The sequence below is a fragment of the Anopheles ziemanni genome, chromosome 2 (genome assembly GCF_943734765.1).
Source record: "Anopheles ziemanni chromosome 2, idAnoZiCoDA_A2_x.2, whole genome shotgun sequence".
Taxonomy (NCBI): domain Eukaryota; kingdom Metazoa; phylum Arthropoda; class Insecta; order Diptera; family Culicidae; genus Anopheles; species Anopheles ziemanni.
The window spans coordinates 78,905,613-78,928,038 of NC_080705.1; the positions used below are offsets into that span (position 1 = coordinate 78,905,613).

At 48.9% G+C, this 22,426-nt stretch overlaps 1 protein-coding gene across 1 annotated transcript in view; it reads left to right on the top strand.

Annotated features, from left to right (window-relative positions):
• LOC131288769 (calcium uniporter protein, mitochondrial) overlaps positions 1 to 22,426 on the top strand; it is a 100,147-nt gene that overhangs the window by 24,410 nt on the left and 53,311 nt on the right. Inside the window, exon 2 of the mRNA XM_058317946.1 lies at positions 468 to 690. Coding sequence (XP_058173929.1) covers positions 468 to 690 — 223 coding nt within the window. The remainder of the gene's footprint in view (positions 1 to 467; positions 691 to 22,426) is intronic.

Below are 22,426 nucleotides of genomic sequence, written 5' to 3' on the forward strand. Positions count from 1 at the left end.
ACCGAATTTTCCCATTTTCCGACTTTTCTTTGGGAATTTTCATATTCTCTTTTTTCCTAAACCTTCCTTGGGTAAAAAGTAACAAATCATACGAAGATGTCATCAAGATTGATCTAGCCGATTTTGAGTTTTAGCATCACGAACATACAAACATTCATTTTTATAGATATAGAGAAGAAGAGAAGAGAAGAGAAGAGAAGAGAAGAAGAGAAGAAGAAGAGAAGAAGAAGAAGAAGAAGAAGAGAAGAAGAAGAGAAGAAGAGAAGAAGAGAAGAAGAGAAGAAGAGAAGAAGAGAAGAAGAGATTGAATATGAACGGTTCTGAACGTGTATCAGAATAGATCGATTCAAAGTAAAAATATTACGTGTGATTATTGTATATAATATATCTGTAATAAGAAAGTATCTGTTACGATTGCTAGTGGACTATTTGATTTATTCTATCCCTGGTTATATCCTTCGTTCCAGAAACCACTGGTTTTGGACGTAAGCCGTCGTTTCTCCACCGCCGCCGCAGCCAGTGGATACAGCAATAAGAGCTATAAAAGCAACCGGAAAAGCAGCATAATCCACGGAGTAGGATACCGCGAATACAACACCTCTAGCAGCCGCAGTGCAAGCAGCAGCGGCAGCAGCAACCTCAGTAGCACCAGCACCGGTACCAGCAAAGCCGACATCATCTCCCCTGAAGGTAAGCAACGGCAGCACGTCTGCACATTGCCGCATTTCAGGCGAAATGCAAATGCTTCCGAACGGGGCCGAAACCATCGAAAAGCCACGGAAGTTGGGGGCTGATCGCTTTATTAAAATGCGACCTCGACCGCTGGCCTCTAGTTTTGTCTGTTCACTTTAAATTAGTTTGCGCTCGACGCAGCGGACTTGGCAAACGCCCGGGAAACGCCATCATCAACCGGCCCAGCTGCTCGGCATACACAAAGTGCCCGTGTAGTGGTTGTCCTTCCCTAAGTGGAAAATGGATCCGTTTATGTATTTTTCCGTCTTCCCACCCAGTGATTGTTGACTCGTCGACCCGACCAGCATGACAAATGTATTGCGTACTTTTAGCTTTTTCTTTCTTTCTTCTCAGATAATATCATAACCTGCTGTTTACAAAAACTCTGCAAAGCGAGAGGCCCCTGAAAAAGCTTATGGTTTAACCATTATGTACTTTATTTTCAGATAACTTTCGTTTTGATAACATGTCATACGGGGTCCTACAACGCTACATTGTTTGGATTATTTTGGATGAAATAGTTAGAGGCAAGAGCGCGCCTCTTGTTTTTCGCAACAAACCGATAGCACCATTTATTTGGCTCGTCTTTGTTTTAGCAAATCCATTGTTACGTCGTGTTTGCGAGTCCAAGGATACATACACTTGCACGTCCTTCGGTCCTTCTCTTCCATCTTCTATTTTCGTTATGCACTGTTGTATCTCGTTTAGGTTGTGTTTCATTGCGGGGAAGATTTACGAATAAGTTACCACTGTGTGTGCCGCCCGCTGAAGATTGCTCTCTCGGGGAGCATTTAGCAAAAGCACGCAGTTCACGTTCGTCTACTGCTCGTTTCAACTGTCTCGTGAACATATAATACCCTTCATTGGCCACTCATTGGCTTCCGATGACGGGTACATTTGGAGGGAATGTAACAAATTTTGGGTAAAACATAGTATATACATGAAATGGGAGATTTAAAATAGTTAAAGCGAATCTAAGACAACAACTTCGGCCGCTTTCGTGCATTGCGTAGTTTGGAGTAGGGATAAGGATAAAACATACGAGTGAGGCAGGTATTATCAACATCACCAACCATGCTCTCCACTGCTTGGATACAATAAATAGGATAAAACCGGGACACTTGCCCCGGGGTGAATAAAATGGGTATAGAGATGTAACTGTTCAGGGCACGGTGAAATAAAAGTACTGACTAAATGGCCAAAGGGTGCGTCGAGTGTGTGGCTATCTTGCGTGGGATCATCCCGGTCGGAGAGGGCATACTCAACCATCGCTGGTGAAATACTACTAGTAACATCTTCTGCTCGGCGGCATAAGCGTCTCTCAGGAATACCAACTAAGAGAGGTGCGGGCACCTCGTACTACTTGCTGCTGTTGAGACTGTCGTAGTGTTCTGTCGAGGGTGGCGCGTTCGGATCGAGCACCTCGAACTCCTCGAACTCCATGTCGTCGTACTTGCGCTTCTCGATCAGCTTGCGGTCGTTGGCGAAGTACTGGCGCTCGTCGAACCGCCCAACGGTGCTCCAGTTGACCAGCTTCGGCGACGTCAGCTCGTCCGTTTTGCGCTGCTCGGCGATGGCGCTCGGGCGGAGGTTCTCGCTCTGGTCCACCGCCGTGGTCCCGTTCGGCTGTTGCGTCGGTTTGTGTCCCTTTTCGCCCGCCATCACCTGTCCATCGCCCTCAGAGGTGGTGGTGGTGAAGTTGAAGGTGACCGTTTTGGTGACGGACGACGCACTCTGCGGGGGTGACTGCGCTCGATCCTGCAGTCCTTCGCTACCGCTCGCCGACACTTGGGACGCCGACTTGCGCACGGCCGACGGGGGCCTCACCACCGTACCGTTGCCGTTCAGCGTGGCAATCTGTCGAATGGTGGCAGCAAATGCTAGATCCACGTTCCGGTTCCGGCACACCTTGGGCGGCCGCTCGGCGGAGGTGGTGCTGAAGGTGGACACCGGGGTACCGATCGGTGTGAGCTGCTCGGCCACCGGTTTGCCCTTCACCACCACTGTCGGTGATCCCGGGATGGGCGGTGGTTGTGGAATCGTGGCGCCATGATGGACGAAGTTGATGTGATTGTTGACCGTGACCGGCCCTAGCTGATCATCCGCTCCCGAGCCGGGTTCCACCATGGCGGGGGACTTCCGCCCAACGACCTCGACCGTCGCCGTCGCCTGACTGTTGATCGTAATACCCGGTTCGGGCTCATACTTTTCGATGCACTTCGACTCGATGATGCGCGGTTTGCTGCGCGTGGTGAGGGTGGCGTGGCTCTCGAGCCTGCTGACCATGTCCCGTACGGTCTCTTCCGGCTCCTCGATCATCGTCGCCTCGGCCGTGCAGCGGGAGTTCTCCTCAAGGATGTGGCGGCCGCGCATGCGACCATTCGGTCGCAGCAGATCCGGCGGAGTCTTACCGGTTCCGGCCAGCTCCAGCCGGCTGCTGCAGCTGTTCGATTTGACCAGCTTAAATTTAACACCTGCAACGATTGCGGACAAACGAAACGGACGCTCCATTAGGACTTTTGTAAAGAACATTCGAACCTACGATAGTTGTTAGTCACAAGTTAATATGGTTTGGTGTGAAACTAATTGTCGACTCTAACTACATTCAAACATTGGTACAGCACGCTGACACTTTTCTTCTGGTGTACAAGCCTCGAGTGAGATATTATACTTCCGTTATGTTATACACTCTATAGACACTACCCTTAAGGTCAGCAACTAAAGCAATATGGACGAAACTACTCTCATCAACCCTTGGATGACAACACAGAACAACCACATCAACACAGAAACACATCGAGTTTACCTAGTCCACCGTCCCGCTCGCCAGACACCAGTGACCGTCGGCTACCCGGGCACCCGTTCGCATGCTCCTCACCATACTCCTCATCCACTTCCTCCTCATCCTCCACCTCATCATCATCATCATCATCATCCACAACAACGCTGGCGCAACCGTGCGGCTGACAGACGCCACACTGGCGATCCTGGCCCCGGATCTCCCGCATGATGGCGCGGGTCATCGTGCTGATGTGCTCGGTGCGCTTGTCCAGCACCCGCCCACCATAGTACGTCACGGTCGAGCCGCACTCGCGTATCTTCTCCAGCACGTCCTGGCTGACGTAGTGCGACTCCAGCTCGTCGCCCTCGTGCCCGGTGGCGCTGGCGTACAGGTGTTCCGCGCTCGCCGCACCCACCGCCGACGCCCGCAGCGCCGCACTCTCGTCGCAGTCGCACGGGGAGCTTAGGTCACCGCTGGACGATACACCGCTCGACAGGCTGGCCGAGTCCCACTTGCGGATGCCTACAGGGACACAGGGTGGTGGGGTTGAGGGCAGCGTGGGGGAATTTGTGTGAAGGAGGGTGGGAGGAAGGGTGAGGAGGAGGTAGTCAAGTGGAGTTTTGGAAGATCAAAAGAATAAGCACGGGACCAAAGAGTGTAGAAGGAACATAGGCGAACGTGTGGAGAAAGTGGAAATGAAAGAAAGAGAGAAAAGATATGTGAGGTTAGCGTTGATGCAAGGGGTGGGATACGGAGGGGGTGGGACGTAGTTCCTTGGAGGGGGTTTATCTTCAAGACTCGGGGTCAAACGGAATATCTTGATCTTTATAGTTCCGCTGACTACTCGTGAGGACTTTCAATTCTTCTGGATGTACAAGGTGTTTGGTCATATCTTACAAGCGTACCGATATCTCGGACATACTATCTGATCTCTCAGTATTACAAGGACAAGACTCCAGGCTCCGTAAAAAACACTCACCTGCCGTTCCATTGGCCTTCGCGTCCTCGTAGGCCTGCTTGGCGGCAGTTCCTAGGCGCAGCGTACCCTCGAACAACTTCCGGACATTGCGCACCGTGTCCGGACTGGGCAGTTCCTCGTCCAGCAGCTCCTTGTTGACGCGTATCGGATGGTAGAAGAAGTGCTTCTTGATCCCAGACGCCGTGGACCCGGTGAGCTGTTGGCGCTTACCAGCGGCCGTCAGTGCCCCGTTCGTGATCTTGCACATGCCGGCCGGCATCTGCGGTGGCTTGTCCGAAATCTTCTCGATCTTCGTACGGACCGGCTCAATGATTACAACGTTGTTGTGAGCTAGCAGCTCCTGGAAGCTGTAATCCTGTAGGTACTGCATTAAACCATCGAATTGAGCCGCCTTCCGATGGTTTACCAGCAAGTTTTTTTGAAACATCTCCGACTTCATCACCTTGTAGCGCACGTGGTCAAAGTCCAGATCCTTGGCGTTTTTCGGCTTGACCAGGGCCGCTTGCTTGTGCCCGTCCAGCTCGATGATCTCGACCGTCGGGCTGAAGCTCTGGAAGTGCAGCTCGTCGTCGTCGTCGTCGATCTGGTACGTGGAGTACTTGTTGCGGGACGCATTGTTGTTGACCGACGTGTGGCGCGACTGCTGCTGCTGCTGACCGTTCGTTGTGGTTGCGCTGGTGATGATGCTGCCATTGCTCGTCGACGACGCCGCCTTGGTAGAGGTGGTCGTCTTCGAGCTGTCCGATGCTTCCGAGGTAGCCGAGCCGATGCTGGATTTCCGCTCGGCGTTACCGTTTTTTGACTGCGACTGCGATTGGAGGATGGTAGCGCCCGGTGCAGCGATCGCAGAGACGCACAGTCCGCTGCCCGCCACCAGCTCGTTTTTTGAACTCCTCCGCAGTGTGTCATCGTCCGCCCGGACCGCCTCACCGCCGTCCGCCTCGAGCTGATCGACCTCGTCCAGCATCTTCGACCAGTAGCTGCGCACCGAGTCCACCTTGTGGAGGAACTCCTTCTGCGTCTGCTGCCCATTCCGGGACGTCTTGCGCAGCGTGTCGGCCCCGTTGAGGGCGGTCTGTGCCATCTGTTGCTGTTGCTGTTGCAGCTGCTGCTTGCTGGAGTCGACGATCTGGATCACCTGTGGTCGCGGCATCTTCGAGCGGTTGTCGCCTTGCGTCTGTGGTTCCACGATCAGCGAGTCGAACGACTTGGTCTTTACCTCATTCGTTTTGATGCAGTTATTGAACGTCTTCGTGACGATGATCGGCGTCGAGGTGTAGATGTTCTCGGTGCTATTGAACCGCCGTACGCCCTTGTACAGTGGCCGATCGTTCACCTTGTTCTTGATCTCCCGACGTGCCGCCTCCTTGAAAGGATTCGTCTCCTTGAACAGGCTCGAGTGATCCACCTTAGGGCTGCCCTGTTTTTCCTCCACCGACTGCCGCTGTTCGTCCGAATCGCCCTCAGCTATCGGTTGCTTTGCGTTTACGATCGGAATCGGCACTTGTCTGCTGACGGCCGCTAGCGGTGCTTCCGAAGCCTCTTTCTTTGGTTTGCTTATGTCAGTGCCAACCACTGTCGCTGTCTTCAGTGGTGCCTTCTTGAGGACCTGCTCCACGACTCCAGCGAGCGTCTGCGCTGGAGGAGTTATCTTTGGGAAGTCAACCTGCTTCTCGAGCTCCTGCTTTTCACGCTTGGCCGCCTTTGCGGCCACCTCGTCCACGATCACCTTCTTGCCACCAAGTTTTACCGTAGGGGCAAGGGCAAGCGGAACCTTGGGCGGTGTTTCGGGCTGTACCGGGATCGGCTTGAGCTTGGTGCGTACCTCTCTTAAGGCGTCCGGTTCAGGCTTCTGGCGTTCCTTGCTCTCGAAGTTGATCCGATTGGTGGTATGCTTGCCAACGGTGCTTGCGAACGTGGAGTAAATCACCGACGGCGATGACGATCGTTCCCGATGGTCCGTGTCGTCTCCCCGATGTCGGCCGGTGACTTCTTTAGCCGGATGCTTGCTGCTTGGTGGAGGAACAAACGCACTGCGGCCAGGTTTTTCAGCTGGAGTCACCACAATCGCTGGCGTTGGCACTTCCAAGTCTTCCTGCGGTGCGACGATGGTGATATCGCTCTCCTGATCGCTGTTGGCGGTCACGACCGAATTCTCGTAGTCCAACTCCAGTCCCAGGTCCTTCAGGTACACCTTGCTCGAGGCCTGGCTCAGCACCTCCTTGGTGGGCGTCTCGACCACCTCGATCGAGGGAGCTCCCTTGTCCGACTCCTCAAGCGACGTTTCCTCGTCCGATGGGTGTCGCGTGAGATTTAGGTTCGCCTTGTGGTGAAGTCTTGGCAGCGAATCAAAGTCGCGTACACGGCCCGACGCGTCTCCCCCCGGTCCGTCGTGTCCACCAGCCGCGTGCTCGTTGTCGGCGATGCGCCTTAGCTTTGCGTCGATACGCTCCGAGTTGCGCAGGATCTTGCACACGTCCGCATCGGGCAGTGAGTTGTACTGGTAGTCCGCGTCCGAGGCGGGCAGCAACGGTTGCTTGTCCTTCCGGATCGACTGCGTCGGATCGTTTGCTCCAAACTCTTGCCTCAGCTTCAGGTTCGAGATCAGCGACAGGCGCTCGATCGTGCTCCGGCCGGTGTTCTTGATGAAGCGCCGTAGCGAATCGTTCTGGTGCACCTTCGGCTCGACGGCTACAACCTTTGGTTTCGGTTTCGTCACCTGCCCGTACAGGGTGTCGATGGTGCTTTCCGCGTGATCGAGATCGTCCGGGTGGAACAGTGCGTCGTACTCGTCGAACTTGATGTCGATCAGATCGTGCGCGTCGTCGTCGCAATGTTCGGCGTTCTTGTTGCGCCGACGTCTATTTCCCTCCGGTAACGGCGGTGGTCCTAGCAACGGATCATCCAACAGTTCCTTCTCGTCACTCTCCGAGGACAGATAGATCGAGTCGTACGAGATGACGCTGGAGCTCTTGTGCGACACCTGGCTGTCCTTGATCTCGATGATCGTAATGCCACTCTCGTCCTCCTCCCGCGGTCCGTACTTTCCCCGTCGCTCGTCGTGGCGTTCACCAGCACCGACCGTCCGCTTCTTGACCGTATCAAGGGTTCCGGTTTTGCGCGCGGGGGGTCCCGCTTCGTCCTTAAGCGACAGATCGTCCAGCAGCTTCAGGTCCGCGTCGACGCCCGTGTCGGATTTACTGCCACTACCGGACACGCCCGAGTACTGACTGTGCACCTCAACCTTCGACACAAACTTCGTCGAGTCGCTGCGTATCGAGTTGTGTCGGCTGCCGTCGAAGCTGTTCTGCTGATGGAGCGAGTGCTTGAAGATGGATGAATCGATCGAGTCGAGGTCGCTCTTGTCCGTGTGCCACGGAAATGGTTGCTGTTGGGTTCCGGTACCACCTCCGCCGTTCAGCTGCGCCGAGGAAGAGAACCGTCTCGCGAGCGTATAGTTGGCGTCACCTTCCGGTGCCTCTGGGACGTCACCGTTGTCGTCGTAGATGTAGCTAAAGCTGGAATAAAGGGTCCGATTAGTATTTGAGTGGGGGAGGGTGATGGACAGAATTGTAACCGCTCGCTTACCGTTCCTTGAAAAAATTCCTATCGATCAGCTTCGCCTTCGGAATAAGCTGAGATCGTCTAGCGCCGCCACGTCCGGGTAGGTGCAGATCGTTGTACGACTCCTCGCGGATCACGGCAAGGCTGCGGGTACGGCGTAGGCTGCACGCTTCGTTGCTGTCCGGATTGTAGAACTGCTGCAGCTGCTGTTGTTGCTGCTGCTGCTGCTGCTGAGTGCCACTCGAGCCGTGATGATGATGGTGATGATGGTGATGACTGTGGCCGTGTTCAGAGGCACTCTTGTCGTATGCAACCACCTCTTGGCTGCGATGGTGGCGCTTCTTGCTGCCGGACTTGCTGCCGCCGTTCACCGAGGCACCGCTGTTCGTGCCTCCACCAGCGTTAGCGCTGCCCGCGGACGAACTGAGCCCGTTGTTGCCACCTCCGAGGGCGGTGCTGCCGTTCGCCCGTGCCGCCTTCGGATTGACGCCGTACAGATCTTCGTACTCCTCCCGGCGGCTGTCTATGCGCGAATATAGATCGTACAGTCCTGAGTCATAGTCGCGGTAGCGAAACTGACCAGCACCCAAACCACCGCCAGTGATGCCGCCGCCGGCGATGCCACGGTAGCTCGTCGGCAGATCTATATTCGACAGGGACTTCTGACGCCACCCGGATCCTCGGCCCGGCCCTCCGAACGAGTTGGACGAGTCACGGATGCGCACGCGGTCCACGTAGTTCGATGCTGAGTCGGAATTTCTGCAAACAACCCGAGAGGAGTATATTTAAACATTAGATTCATTCGGTGTGTGTCTGGATTAAGCTAAACTCATTCAACAAAAATCTTTTTTAGGTTCGCGCGCTCATCAACATTTGGATGATGATGAACTGGTTGTTTGGACTGACAGCAAAAGACAAACAGATTGACATGCAAATTTGCTCCCCTTTGTCACCAACATTGTCCCAAAATACCTCCCATCGACCTTCGGCGAGGTCTTCCACACGTAACCGGAGTGCCATAATAAAACCCGGTTGCTCATATCTCTGTGGCGGAATTGAAATGGAAACAAAAACACACGAACTCGGCATTCCAAGCTCTCGGTAGCGAACAGTGGCGGCTGTCTCTCGATTAACTGACACCGACGATACAGCCACTTCCGACGCTGGCTTCGAAATTGCGCCCTTCCGCCAAAAGCACACCAATAAAATGAGACAACCGTCATCGCGGACACAAAAGACCGCACGCAAGCAGCCACCGGACGGGAACGTCCTCGTGGAGGAAACATGAACACTGTGACCAAATCAAATGCATTCACAAGACACGCTAGGGGTTTGTTTTCCCTCCCATTTGTTTTTTAAAGCTCGGTTCAGATCATGTCCCATCAGACAGCGTCGGTGCAATTGTTTATGTTTTGCCTATGCTTGCAAACGTCGTGCTAAGGCACAGTGGGTTAAGGTAGCACAATCAAGCGAACATTTCACAATATTGATGAATGTTTCGACGATGTTGATTGTTTTTAACCGAAACTGATTGAAAACATTTAAAGAATCAATTTTTCCATTGGAAATCCAGATGACGTCAATTTAGTATGTAAATAGCTTGATACTAGAAATGTATGCACTCAAGTTCTAGCAACTGTTCATCGCTAGAAGACGAAAACAATGTTACGAAAATGAATGAAATGAAATGAAGTAAAATATGACAGTTCAGTTGAAAGTGACAGTCATTCCAATATTTCCATACGTATTTCATTAAACATATATTTTAAAACGATAATTTTGTCACTTTATCAACATCGGCATAACACAACTAAAGCATTGAGCAATGTATTGAGTTGATAATAAGACTTCTCCAATTCGGCAATTCTATCCACGAAATTTTTTAATTCGTTTTGAATTGGCCACAAATATTTTTAAATTGTGGTAAAATGTAAAAAACGATGCTTTTTGTATGTAATGTAAAAAAACGATTTTTTCAACATTGGCATATCACAGCTAGAACATTGAGCAATGTATTGAGTTGATAATTAGGCTTTTCTGAGACAACTATCTGACTATCGTTTAAGCTTGCAACCACTAATATACAAACACTTCGATGTGTTTTCCCAAATGTCCGCATATTGTCCCATCGTGAGATGGTGAGTTTGTGAAGAACCAGCCACAGAATGGCTGAATGACGTGGAATCGGTCTGTGTGTCTGCAATCCACCGAAAAATTAAAGCACGATGCCGTGATTTTTCGGAAAACGACCTTTGCTTGGGAATCGCTCTGCAACATCGCTGAAAGAAGTGCATTTTGACACGCGATCACTTGCGACCGAGGGTGCTACAACCGGGGTGCACCACCTCCGTGAATTGGGCAACATTTATCATGCACTTCTCCCAGTCAGCTGTGCAGTGGAAGAAGGGCTGTTGTTCCATAATTTTCCTTTCCTTTTCCACCATCAACACATCCTTCTCGAAACATTGAACTCCTCCGTGTGGTTGCCGTGTGTGGCTGTTGGTGGTTGACCACATCGACAACCGAACGTGCGCATCGACGTCCATCAGTTAGTGCCGCGCGGCGTACGATTGCTTTTAATCACGTTCGGGTGGGAATGCTAACTACCACCCACCGGGTGCTGCACCGGAATCGACCACAAGGAGCGGGTATGCACATTATGTTGGTGGCGCCTCCGTCGGTCTTCGACTCCAACCCGGCCCGGAGGCGGTGGCCGGGCTTTAATTGGACGGAATATAAAGTGCACGAAAGCCACCCGATTCGATTGTTGTGTTGTCGGGGCCGCTCGGCGACGTTAGTGAAAGTGGTCATCAACGGGCGGCGGTGCAAACCGTGCGCGTTATGGTTGTGAATTTATGCTCCACCATATGAAGTGGCGTTTATGTACGTTTGCGTTTTGTTTACCGCGGCGAGTGGGCGAGTACATACTTGAGCAAATACTTTGAGCGTACGATGATCCTGTTTGTAATGTCCACTCCAATGTTAGTGGAGGACGGTGTTGTTGTTTTCCTGAAGACGAAGAAGGGCAGGTCTTGGGGGGGCTGCTAGTTTCTTGGGCTAGTTTCCGTACTTTACGACACTTTTTTAATGGCATTTGCTTTTCAACTCCCAACCAAAGCCAAATTCAACGAATGAACTTTCCCACGCGATATGCGAGTGAACCGGTTGTAAAAATACAAAACATTCATGTTTTAACCTCAACCGTACGTCACTCAATGTAACAATAATCACAAGACATGAACACGCAATCTGTGCATGCACTTTTTTTTCTCCACCCACACCGTCGATTAACATCTCGTTGTCAACAAATAAAATGCATAATATGGAACGGGGACTTTTTTTTCGGCCGCCGGACGCTCGGGATGGTTGCCTTTTGCATTCCGTGATCATTGCGCCACACGAAAACCGTATCTCCAAGCCGGCGGAAAAGAGGTTGGCCGGTCTATGTGTGTGTCTGTATGCATGCTAATAGGAATGTTTATTTTGACTCATCCCTCGGTTGGATGTTGTTTTTCAACGTTTTGTTTCATTTGCAAATACCATTTAACAAGTGGTTGCGTTCCGTCGTCGTGGAATGCCGGGGGGAAATATGTTTGTGTAAAGGAAAAAAAAGGGACAAATACAAATCCCACCGGCAAACACAATGCCACCTTGCCAGCCAGCCCCGGCTTGACAAGAAATGAAGCACGGCAGCAAAATATGACTTTCACTGGGTTTCACCGGGTTTCGTGTTCGGACGTGCGCGGCGTTGGAAGCCGGTGACACACATTTCCGACGTCGTCGTCTTATCACGCGCGTTTTGTCGAAACCTTCGGACTCGGAGCTCGGATGGTTCGTCTCCGGACCGGCGTGTTCATAATCGATTCGTCACGAAGCCGAGCTAAAGAAGTTATTGCTGACGGATGGCTGGTGGATTCCCTTTCCTTATCTCGTTCTACCATTTCCTCACTCGTTCGACCGTGAGCCAAGGTGTCAGGTTGGAGTGCGCACCTTAATTACACTAATCATCGACGTCCGAGCCATGCAAATGACAAGATCAAACATGAAAATCTCTCTCCTCTGGCTGGAGTTAGACAGGTTGGATGCTGGATGGGAAAGTATGTCTAACCGGACCTGATGGCGATCGTTATCATTATCATCAGCCGTTCGTCATCTTTCTACCGACCGAACGGAGGACGGGTTCACTCTCGTTAACCTGCGAAGATGATGATAATTTTCAAAAAAGCTTCACCTTTACGATTTTCCCCGACGGTGTGGAGGCTTTTCCTTTTTTTTCGAGCCCTTCTCCCAATGAAAGATGGGAAAGCTCAACCACCCCCGGGGGTTGCCTTTCATTGACCCTTTCGGTGGCCATCTATTTTTAGCGCATGCGGAGGGGGTTAGTTGTGCCGTCAAGCGACCACCCAGTGTCCCATAATAAATGGACGTAAAGGACGAACGTAATTTAGATACCAACTCGTGCTCCACTCCGGAGCGAGTTCACCGGAGCGAGCTCTATACGGAAGGGAGGTTAGTAAACTCAAAGGAGGAAAAACCGGAGGGGAGATAATTTATATTTCGGTACGTTCCAAATTTTACTCCACATTCCTCGGACATGGACACCACCCTCGCCTAGGGCCCCCGGGCAATGTTGGCCCTCCCCCTCCCGTTTTTGGCCCTTAGGGAAAGTCAGCTGCACCGTTACGATGGTACTCGGTATATGGCTCGTTAAAGCTGATTACGGAACGGGAACGGTGATCCTTGAGGAAACTTTTCGACGTCAACTACTCCACCTTACCCCCCCCCCCCCCCCCCCTCCCATTTGGTCAACGGGGGAGGGTGTCCTCCCGAGGGGACGCGCAAGTTATTCTCGGTTTCACCGTTACCCGGAGCAACCTTGGGACAATTCAAGACCGCTTCCGGGCGTCTTTCGGCTCGCTTCTGGTTTTCCCAAAGTGAACTTCTCAACCGAATACTTTTGTGTAACGGTGGTTGGTTGGTTGGTTGGTTGTGTTGGTGCGCCTTTACAACATCTCCACCGACGCGCGCTCGCTCCCCGGCTGACCTTACAAGTGCACAATAATCACTCCATCTATTTCCGGCTTTCTTCCACTTTCCACACTTGCCCCGACGTCAAACGAATGGTAAAAATGATAGGAAAAGTTCGTCGCTATTTTTTTTATCTTCCTGTCCTTCCTAACGGTCCAAACAGTTGAGCAATAACTTTTGAGCAGATAAAAGAAGGTTTCGGTGTGGTTTGTTTGTGGCGTTTCAGTTTTTCTTTTTGTTTTGGATTTTTCTTTTGCCACTTTACTATTTCTAGGTCCTTTTCGTATTAATCCGATATTTATGATGGGCGGAAATTTTGACGGGTCGTAATTTATGTGACTTTAGTGTGACGTACTTGGTCCTTTTTTTTTTTGAGTTCGGCCATAATTTGCCCAACTGTCCTTCAGCCTTCAAGTCGCGGAAAACAATTGTTTGTTATCTGTAATCTCTTTGCGATGCCTTTTGTTCGCACTCAGTATAATTATAAAAGTTTGTCTCACAATTTCTTCGAGAAACAGACCTTTCCTTTTGATTTTGTTCTGTCCCTTCAAAAGCTTTTTTATTTCTTTCATCTAGCTATTATATTCCTTTTAACGAAATGGTAAACAACATGGTCATTTTCAACCACACTGGCTGATGGCTTTGCGTGACGTTAGGTTTAGCATCCTCCAAAGAATGTATCACGGATTGGTCTTAAATTGTGGAGAGTGTGGTGCAATACGCGACCTGAATATTGAGCCGGTCGATCCATTTCAATCAATTCACCACGAAACCATTCGTCGAGCGTCAGTGGTTTGTTCGTTTTTCTTGTTCAATGTTCAAAAATCTATTTTTTGTGTGTGTGAGTGTGTTTCCAAATGCTCTATTTCTGCCTTTTGCTCTCCTATATTTTATCCTTTGTCACACGAGACTTCGTCGACATGAGTCGCACGCAATCGACCGCGTTGCGGGTGAACGCTTTTCATCCCACCCCTCGCCCAGTCTGGGCATTCGGCGTCCAGAAAAATACCGGAATGCCGCATCGAAATCGGAACTTATTCACCATGCAATCGCATCCGTTCGATCCGGATGTGCGGATTGGCAAAACGGTTCATTCCGCATTTCGAGCGGACATTCCTGGACCACAGAGTGGGGGCGGGAAGGGGGCCCGGGGTTGGTGGGGTTTTGTTGTGTCTACCACCCACCGGCATACAAGCGAGTGAATTTTCCATCTCAAAATAGCGTGGCCAGCCAGTGGACTGGTCAGATGGGGTTTTTTTCACTGGCACTGGATTTTCGTCGCCCCATTTCACACAAAAATAAAAAAAATGAGTTGAAAAAAGCATAGTGGAAACTTCGAATGAAAACGATTCATAATCAATTCAAACCGGGAGGGGATATTTTGTGGATGAGCGTTTCCAGAGTCGCCTCCGGGAGGAACCACCGCAGAGGGGGAAAGTGAAAAATCTCCAATTGCTGATGCAACTTTTTTCCCCGCCCGAGCTTATCCCGAGCTTTGCGTCAATTATTGAGGCAGGAAAAACGTCTCATTTCGCTTCGTCGAACGCGAGCGAGGTGTCGTTTCATTAACTTCTAGAGGGCACCGATTACATGACACCTGTACAACCCGTACCCGTGCGTGGCCGGAGATGAAATGTTAATGAATTCTTGTGTGTGTGGTTTTTTTTTGTTTTTTGCTTGCCAAGGTGCACGTTTCTTGGAACTCATTTTTCAAACGACTCGAATTGCCGCCGTGGATGGTCACGATTTTATGGTAATTTACTTGAAATTGAGTTGCGCTCAGCGGATGCGAAAATATAGGGTAAAGTACACCAGAAAGTGACACAGAAAAAGTGAGGCTTGCAATCTATTACGGGGTTTACATGCTTCGATGTCATAAATAGATAGGATAGGAAAGTAAATTGAAATATATTTTGTTTACTTTTTCTCGACAATGTTTCTGCTTGATGAGCCTAGACTTGTGCTTTTTTTAAATCTATGAGAATGAATATTGTTTCTTTCTTGTCATCGCTCGTATGTAATCAAATGGCTTTCATAAACCTTTTTGTGACATGTTTTCGTCGTTTTATAATTCTTAACCTTCTTCCTTGACCTGTTGTTAGTTCCGTATACGTGCCTCGCGAAGACACCGAAGACGAATCAACAAGACGAATTGTGCAACAAATGTGTTTGTCAACGTCGTCAGGGGTCAGGTGGCGAGCTCGACGGTAACCGTACAAGTGATGTGCTCCGTCCAAAGGACGTGCTCATAACCCCCTACCATCACACGATGGAACCGTAAGGAAGCACCCGGAACGCGAAAAGGTACTGATAGCGCAACCAGCGCACGTCAAAAAATCGTCCAAACGGCGGAACGTGATTGCACACTTTCGCACGAAACCCGACCGAAAGGGTCTTGTTCTTAGTCGTCTTCGAGAACCGGACACGTTACTCGAGCAAAAAAAAACATGCACAACCATGACAAAAACACTAGGGCAGAGAGGAGGGGATTTTCGCTGTCGATCGGACATTAGTAAAGGTTATCGTGACAGTTTTCGAGAAGACGTTTACGTTTAAGTCTCGCAACTATAATTGAAGGTTGTGTGTTGGATCCGCAATGAAACATTACGACGTAAACGACATCTCCTCTAGTCGAACTTGGGCTTGGGGATTGTGGTCTGAGGAGAGGTGAAGATTTACTGTGACCTATTGAAGGATGGTATATTCTAGATCGTTGTTAGGTCAGCCTGTTTTTGTTATATCAGACTCGAGATTCGAACCTACACATTCTAGAGTGTGGTGGGTTCTCACGCTACCACTGCGCCATGAGTATCTCTCAACCTATACCGGTTGTAAGGCGCTTTTATTTCCACTCATAGATGACTGCCTATGCATCCTCTCTTCTGTAATGAGAATTCAATCGGTTTCGTGCGAAAATTAATTACCATCTAAAAGCGGTTATCCGCTTGACTTGGGTTACGCTTATTTGGATGTGGTTTAAATTGAATATTGGTTTAGCATTTCAAAATCGCATTCAATTTACCAACCGGCTGCAACCGGTTCCATAGGCCATACCCAAACACCGATCGATACCTAAACCCCCCCGAAATCCGTTCACGGTGGATGATGCAACTGGAATACCATAAATTAGAGGGAGCCCCTGGTGTTTTTTTTTTTGCTGCTATCAATAAACAAAACTGCACTATCCAACAACAAACCCCCGGTCACCACCCATCCACCCCATGGGGAAACGGGACAGGACAGCTAACAGCACCAGCACCAAATCCGCTACAGTTTTTCAATCGAACGGTTTATACGATTTTTGAGCTTCGGGTGGCCGGTCGTCACGGTTTTCCGGTACCGTTCGCGCCCAATTATTTTGCACTGGATAGATTTAACTCTCCACCCAAAACAGTGCGGAAAGAGCCGGGTTCGGTTGGTTTTCCATTCTACGGGCCACGCGTTCGCGGTTTTGCTGTTGTCGCCATGGCATTGGAAATGGTGGTTGCGCGCCGTTTTTACTCAATCCCCCCAACCGGGCTAACGCTGGCTTTAGCTTAGCTCTTGGGCCCCACTGTGGCCTGACCTTGCGGACGCGCGGAAAAGTGCACGGGAAAGCGCCTACCAAAGGAACCTCCGTAAACAAATATTGAAGTGGCCCAAAATCCCGAAACGATGAAACGGAAAATCTGCATTGACGGTTCGAAGAGAACAAAACAAAAAAGGAAAACCACCGGTGGACCAAGTCGACCGTTAACACCAGCGTCACCATGGCTTTTACCCAAAGCCACCCAAGGGTAAATTCGGAGAGGGTTCCCCGGCAGAGGAGCGGTGGAAAAGCTTATTCAGCGGAAAGGTGGGCTTTGCACAGCAGGTGCAACAGAACGCGCGTGCACAACGTTTGTGTGTTTGTGTGCTGTTTGCAAAAGTCTCCACCCCTCCCGCGCACGAGGGCGGTTGGAAAAACGAAACCCGCGGGAAAAGTTCGTTAATTACCGCACCAACCTACATTACGTTTTTGTTCACTTTTTCACTTGCGTTCTGTCCGAATGCTGCTGCTGTACAAAGTGCGTTCTCCATTCTGGCTGCTTTCACACGGCATTCGAATTGGCCGGTGTTCGATGGTGACGTTCCGTTAGCTTTTCCATCCCCCCCGACCCCCTCCCTATGCGAGTCAAATTACTACTGGAACTGGGGGTATTTTTTCCACGATCGCCATGCCATGTCGCCTCTTCTAATAATGACAGGTACGGGTGCGTTTGGTGGTGTTCGTTTTATTTTATTTTTTTCGTTTTCCATTTGTGCCGCTGTCTCAATGTTTTTACGTCGCGAAATCCCCCGCCATTGGGGGGGACAACCACAAGGTGGAAATGGATGTTGCCATGATTGCCGTTCGTGCAAGTGTGGTTCTCCAATGCAGTTCCAATCGGCGGAACCGTGACCATGATCTGTGTTTTCAGTTGTTTTTTTTCACAACATTTTTACCCCCGGTGATAATCATGTTTACACGTGACTCATTGATTATTTTTTCCCCAGCCTGGAGGCTGTATTGCAAAAAATAAAATTCATGGTTTTTCACTAGATGAACGAATGAAAGGAATTATTTTTTTTAAAATAGCAATGCCTGCATGGAACTGTTTTAATTAATGAAGTTATCTTAAATTCGGGTTGGTTTGGGTTCTGTTCATTCACATTCTTCAAGTGCAAGCAATTTTAAATAAAAACGAACGCACGGTGCATCATTGAGGACTAATTAAAATGCTTCCATACATTCACCACAAAATCACGTGCGCTACATGCTGTTAGAGAGAGTGCATTACAATTAAAAGCAAGCGCAGCATTGCATCGATTTTCTTGTTTCATCCTTCTGATTTTAATTCACTCAAAAAAAAATTCCCTCCCAACGTCCGGTAAATGGGCGAAAGAATTCCATTATGTTCCGAGACGACGCAGCTTTCCAGCGAAATTTTCCTTCCGTTAGTTCTGCGTCCCAGTGGAAAAGAAAAGCGGCGAACCGTACGGGTTTTCGGCGACGATCGCGCAAAAGGGCTTTGCGTTGTGGGAAATGTTATAATGGATGGCAAAGTTAAACTCGCACCGTTAGTCGTCCCTTAGTGCACGCGATGCACCAAGTGTTAGTGTGTATGCTCCCCATGTATCGATTCACTACGAGATCGCACTAGACGGTCCATCGAAATGTCGGCTTCGGACAAATTGGTAAAGGCAAATCTTTTTTTTCGTTTCGTTCGCCCTTCGCCGGAAGAAAGAGAATCGCGGCAGCCTTTCACTCACATGCGTGAAAACTTGGTTCCTGTACTTTATTTCTTTGTTATGTTTTTTTTTTTTTTAGTTTTTCCTCTGTCCAACAAAAACCCTTCTGCTTTCGGGGGGATTGCGTTTGCATTTTTTTTTTTTTGCTTTTATACTCGCACCGCTGCGTCGGTCGCGGAGGGGACTTCACTTGTTCACCGTTTCGAAAAAAAAAATTTAAAAAACGGTGGACCGCCTGTGTGTGTGTGTATGTATTTTCACGCACGGATGCACCGGAGCAATGCACTTCCTCCCGTGGCCGTTTTCACCGTTGCGCATTGCGCACACTTTCCATGTTTCGGCGTGTCGGGCTTATGAAGTAGCGGGTGCCGGTGGTCATCATCATAGCCACTGACAACGGGCGCACGACGTCCTACACCAAGTACACACACAAACGCACGAAACATAAAAACCGCAGGACACACGCTTTTCCTTCCCTTTTCATACTTCCCAATACCTCGATCGTGTTTCGTTGCTTTTTGCGTACTAAAAGTGTGAGGTTAGTAATTGCTAATTTTTCCTATTTCGCAAAAACTAGCTCACTTTCTGGCGCGTGCACTTATACTCACTTTCACAAACAGGGCACTTTGCTTGTCGGCTTTCCACCCGCTGTTTTCTTCCAGAACGGCGCCCTATTTTCTGTTTGTTTTTTTTTATTTGATTTGTCAGACACAATATATTTTCCCAACAAATTTGCTACGACGACACAAGCTGCTACTTCCGATAAAGTCACAGCTAAACGCACCGGTTAGTTGAGATTCACTTTCGGTTACACGCTGGATAAACCTCTCTATCGGCGCTTTTCCGCGAGAAACGTCCACTACAACTCAGCGTCGTTTTTCCGACGCGACGAACCCCGAACGTCTTGTGTAGGCTGCGCGCGTCCTCTTGTGTAGGTCCGCTGCCGCGCAATGCTGATCCGGTACTGACGGCGCCCACGTTCCACTGGCGCAGCTTAAAGCCCGCTCCACCCCCAGTACCTCCGCCAAACAACCCGATGGCCGTTTCGCTCGTGCGCACGGACCGGCGCCTAGAGGGGTGATTTTTTGATAGTCCCGCTTATGGTTAAGGTCTCTCTCGCTGGCCCTTTTTTTTCTCGCTCGCTCCGTGCGCTCGGCTGTCGGTGTGTGGGGAAGGTATTAATTTTCCACCACCCCTATGCGGTGTATCGCGTACGTGCAAATTGAAAAGACGGCGACAGAGATGAACAACCATGATGAACGAGCACGAGCGAGATCAACGCACGTTCGAATTGTTTTATATTCTCGAAAAAATTGGAATTTGCTACATTTTTTTTAAAATCAGCTTTATATGGGCTGTACAAACTAATTGAGCATTTGTTTTACACTTTAAATAAATATGTTCGTCGATCGAATTTAAATATAATTTTTTTAAAACATATCTCATCAAAACCCGAAGCTTACTGTCTCAAAAGGAGGGACATTTAAGTCGCTTGGTTACATTTTCTCTCATACTATTTATGCCCACAAACAAAAATACACACACACACAAAGACCGCAATAACGTCCGTCAGGTGGTGGCGGTCAGGTGTCGTCGTTTCCGTTCCGGGCCACCCTTTCAACAACCGTCGCACGCTGGAGGGGAATCGGTTCACCCTCGCCGGTTCCAGAACGTTAGATAGCACGTTAGGAAGGTTAGGTCGTCGAATACGCACCGAACGAATCCATGTGAGCGTGTGGTTTCGCCAGGGCAGGTATTGTTATTTCTAATTCGTTAGGAAAATAATAAAGTACGTCAACGTATGGCCAACTAATGCTATGTTCAGTTATTTTCGAATAATGATTGGTTGTCGCATGACACGCGGCTTCTTTCGTTCTGTTGCGTTATTTGATACAATCATTTAGATTTAGTGCTTTTCAAATCGCATTTTTTTATCACTTAGCTAGTTACATTTATCAACATCTAATACATGTCACATTTTGCTAATAAAAACATTGTTTCACTCTCACTTCCACTTTTGAATATGTTTGTCAATTTCCCATAAATTTCAATAACACTTCCACGATGGTTTCCTCAAGTTTGCTTATCTTCACCTGAAAATCAACGGTGCTATGTAAATCAATCAGTCTTGAAAACAACATCTCTTATCTAGTTTGTTTTCTCCCATACAACTTCTCGGATGTTTGATCACCCGTTTCAGTGCCACGCTTCCCACAGTTTACGGAACACTCCGATAAACATCTAATACCATCATATATTCCCTACCGTCGTCTATCGCCTCAACCAAGCCAGAAGATTTCCATAGAAGAAAACTTCCCCACTGGGCACTGTGTCATGTGGGGTGGACCGATTGCGAAACCGTAAATCTACGAAGTAACTTTTCTCCACACTCTTGGCCTGCGGCATTCTTGGTTTAAGCTGGCAAGATGCGCTCGAGCCGCGTCACGTGACCCAAGAAGCTCGTACCCTAGGTCATCATACCCCCTCGGTGTTAGTGGTTATATGTGTATTCCGGCGGCCCAACACTGGTGTCTTGGGAAGGAAGAAAATTCTGCAGAAGCTAGATCAAGCGGAAAGAAAAGCTCATTTTCCACGATGCACGAGACCATAAGGAAGACGACGATGGTGGTGGAAAAATCGATCCTTTTCCGTCGAAATGGAAAACGAGCGAACGACCTCGCTCAACGAGCGTCAGGGAGCCGATGTGGTTCGCCAGCCAAAAATAAACGAACACATCCAAAAACAAACGCCACAAAGTACACCAGGAAGGGCTGCTTTGCCAAAACCGGAAAAGAGGACTGCAAAAGTTTACGACATTCTTCAACTCGGTCGTTTTTGATTTTCTTTTGTGAGGTGGGTGGAGGGAAGGAATAAAATACGAACGGTGGCAGAAAAACCAACCATACGAGACATGTATTACCGGAACGGGGGGGAAATGTAGGGAGGGAAAAACATAGGTTCGGTTCGATTTTTCCGAGCCGAGGCAGAAATAGGCAAGACGTTTCTACGACGCTCTGCTCGAGGCTCTTAAAATGTCGTTAAAATCAATTTGAAGTTAAAGCCTTTTTCGCTCGGAACATGCTTTGTTTGTATTCGTGTTCGTTCGAATGGAAGCCATTTTTTTCACCAAGACGTCACCTCAGAACATACTTAGCGGCTTTGGTGCTTGTTTTAGTTGCTCTCCTTGCCATTCTTTAAGTGGAACTACTTTTCAAAGTTTGTGAAAATTTTTGAAATAGAAAAGAATTTTTAATTTATAACAAAATAAATCATGGAAGCGGTAGACACAGTTCACTGTCTAATTTCTAATTATAATTAAAATAACACTAGCATTGGATGGTGCCTACATTTTTTCATACTCTAAATTTGAACATTGAATACATTGCGCCACGCCGTTGGACGTTGCTACACTTGCGCACAAGCATATTTATTTTGCGCCAGTTTGCCGCACTGAAGACGCGTCTGCTATCAGAAAGCAAATGTTTACAACCTCGGAAGATTATGGTAATCTATCGCGTCGTGCTCGCTTTCCCCTTCCCGAGTTTGTCACTTCCCAAGCAAAAGGTTTTCGTTCAAGGGTAACTACATTGGAGCCTAAAGTAAGACGTGTAGATTTTTTTCTCCATCTTGAGAATAATGGCGTCTATCTGGTGTCGTACTCGTCAGCATGTAAGAAAGATGTTCTGCCTTTTCGGTAAGATGTAGCATGATTGCGCTGCGATCTGTCAATAGTGCTTGTCATCGCTGGAAGATTACCCTTGCTTTGGTGAACGAAGGGAAGAAGCTTCTGCAGAGAAGAGTGCACCTGCAATCATAAAAGCTCTTGCAAGAAAAACAGACAATCCATCCATGTCCTGGCGTCATATTAAATCATACCAACCAGAATAATTAATTTTCTCATAGCTAAACGGAGTAATCAGTTCGTTTGAAGACGTGCATTTCTGTCTGATTATTGTTACTAAACTTATTACTTTGATAACATATTTTTCCAATTTTTATTTATTTTTATCTGTTATGTTTTTAATTGGACATTCAATTTTACAAACCCATTGATAGGGATATGTTTTACCAAATTTTCCACAACAGTTACG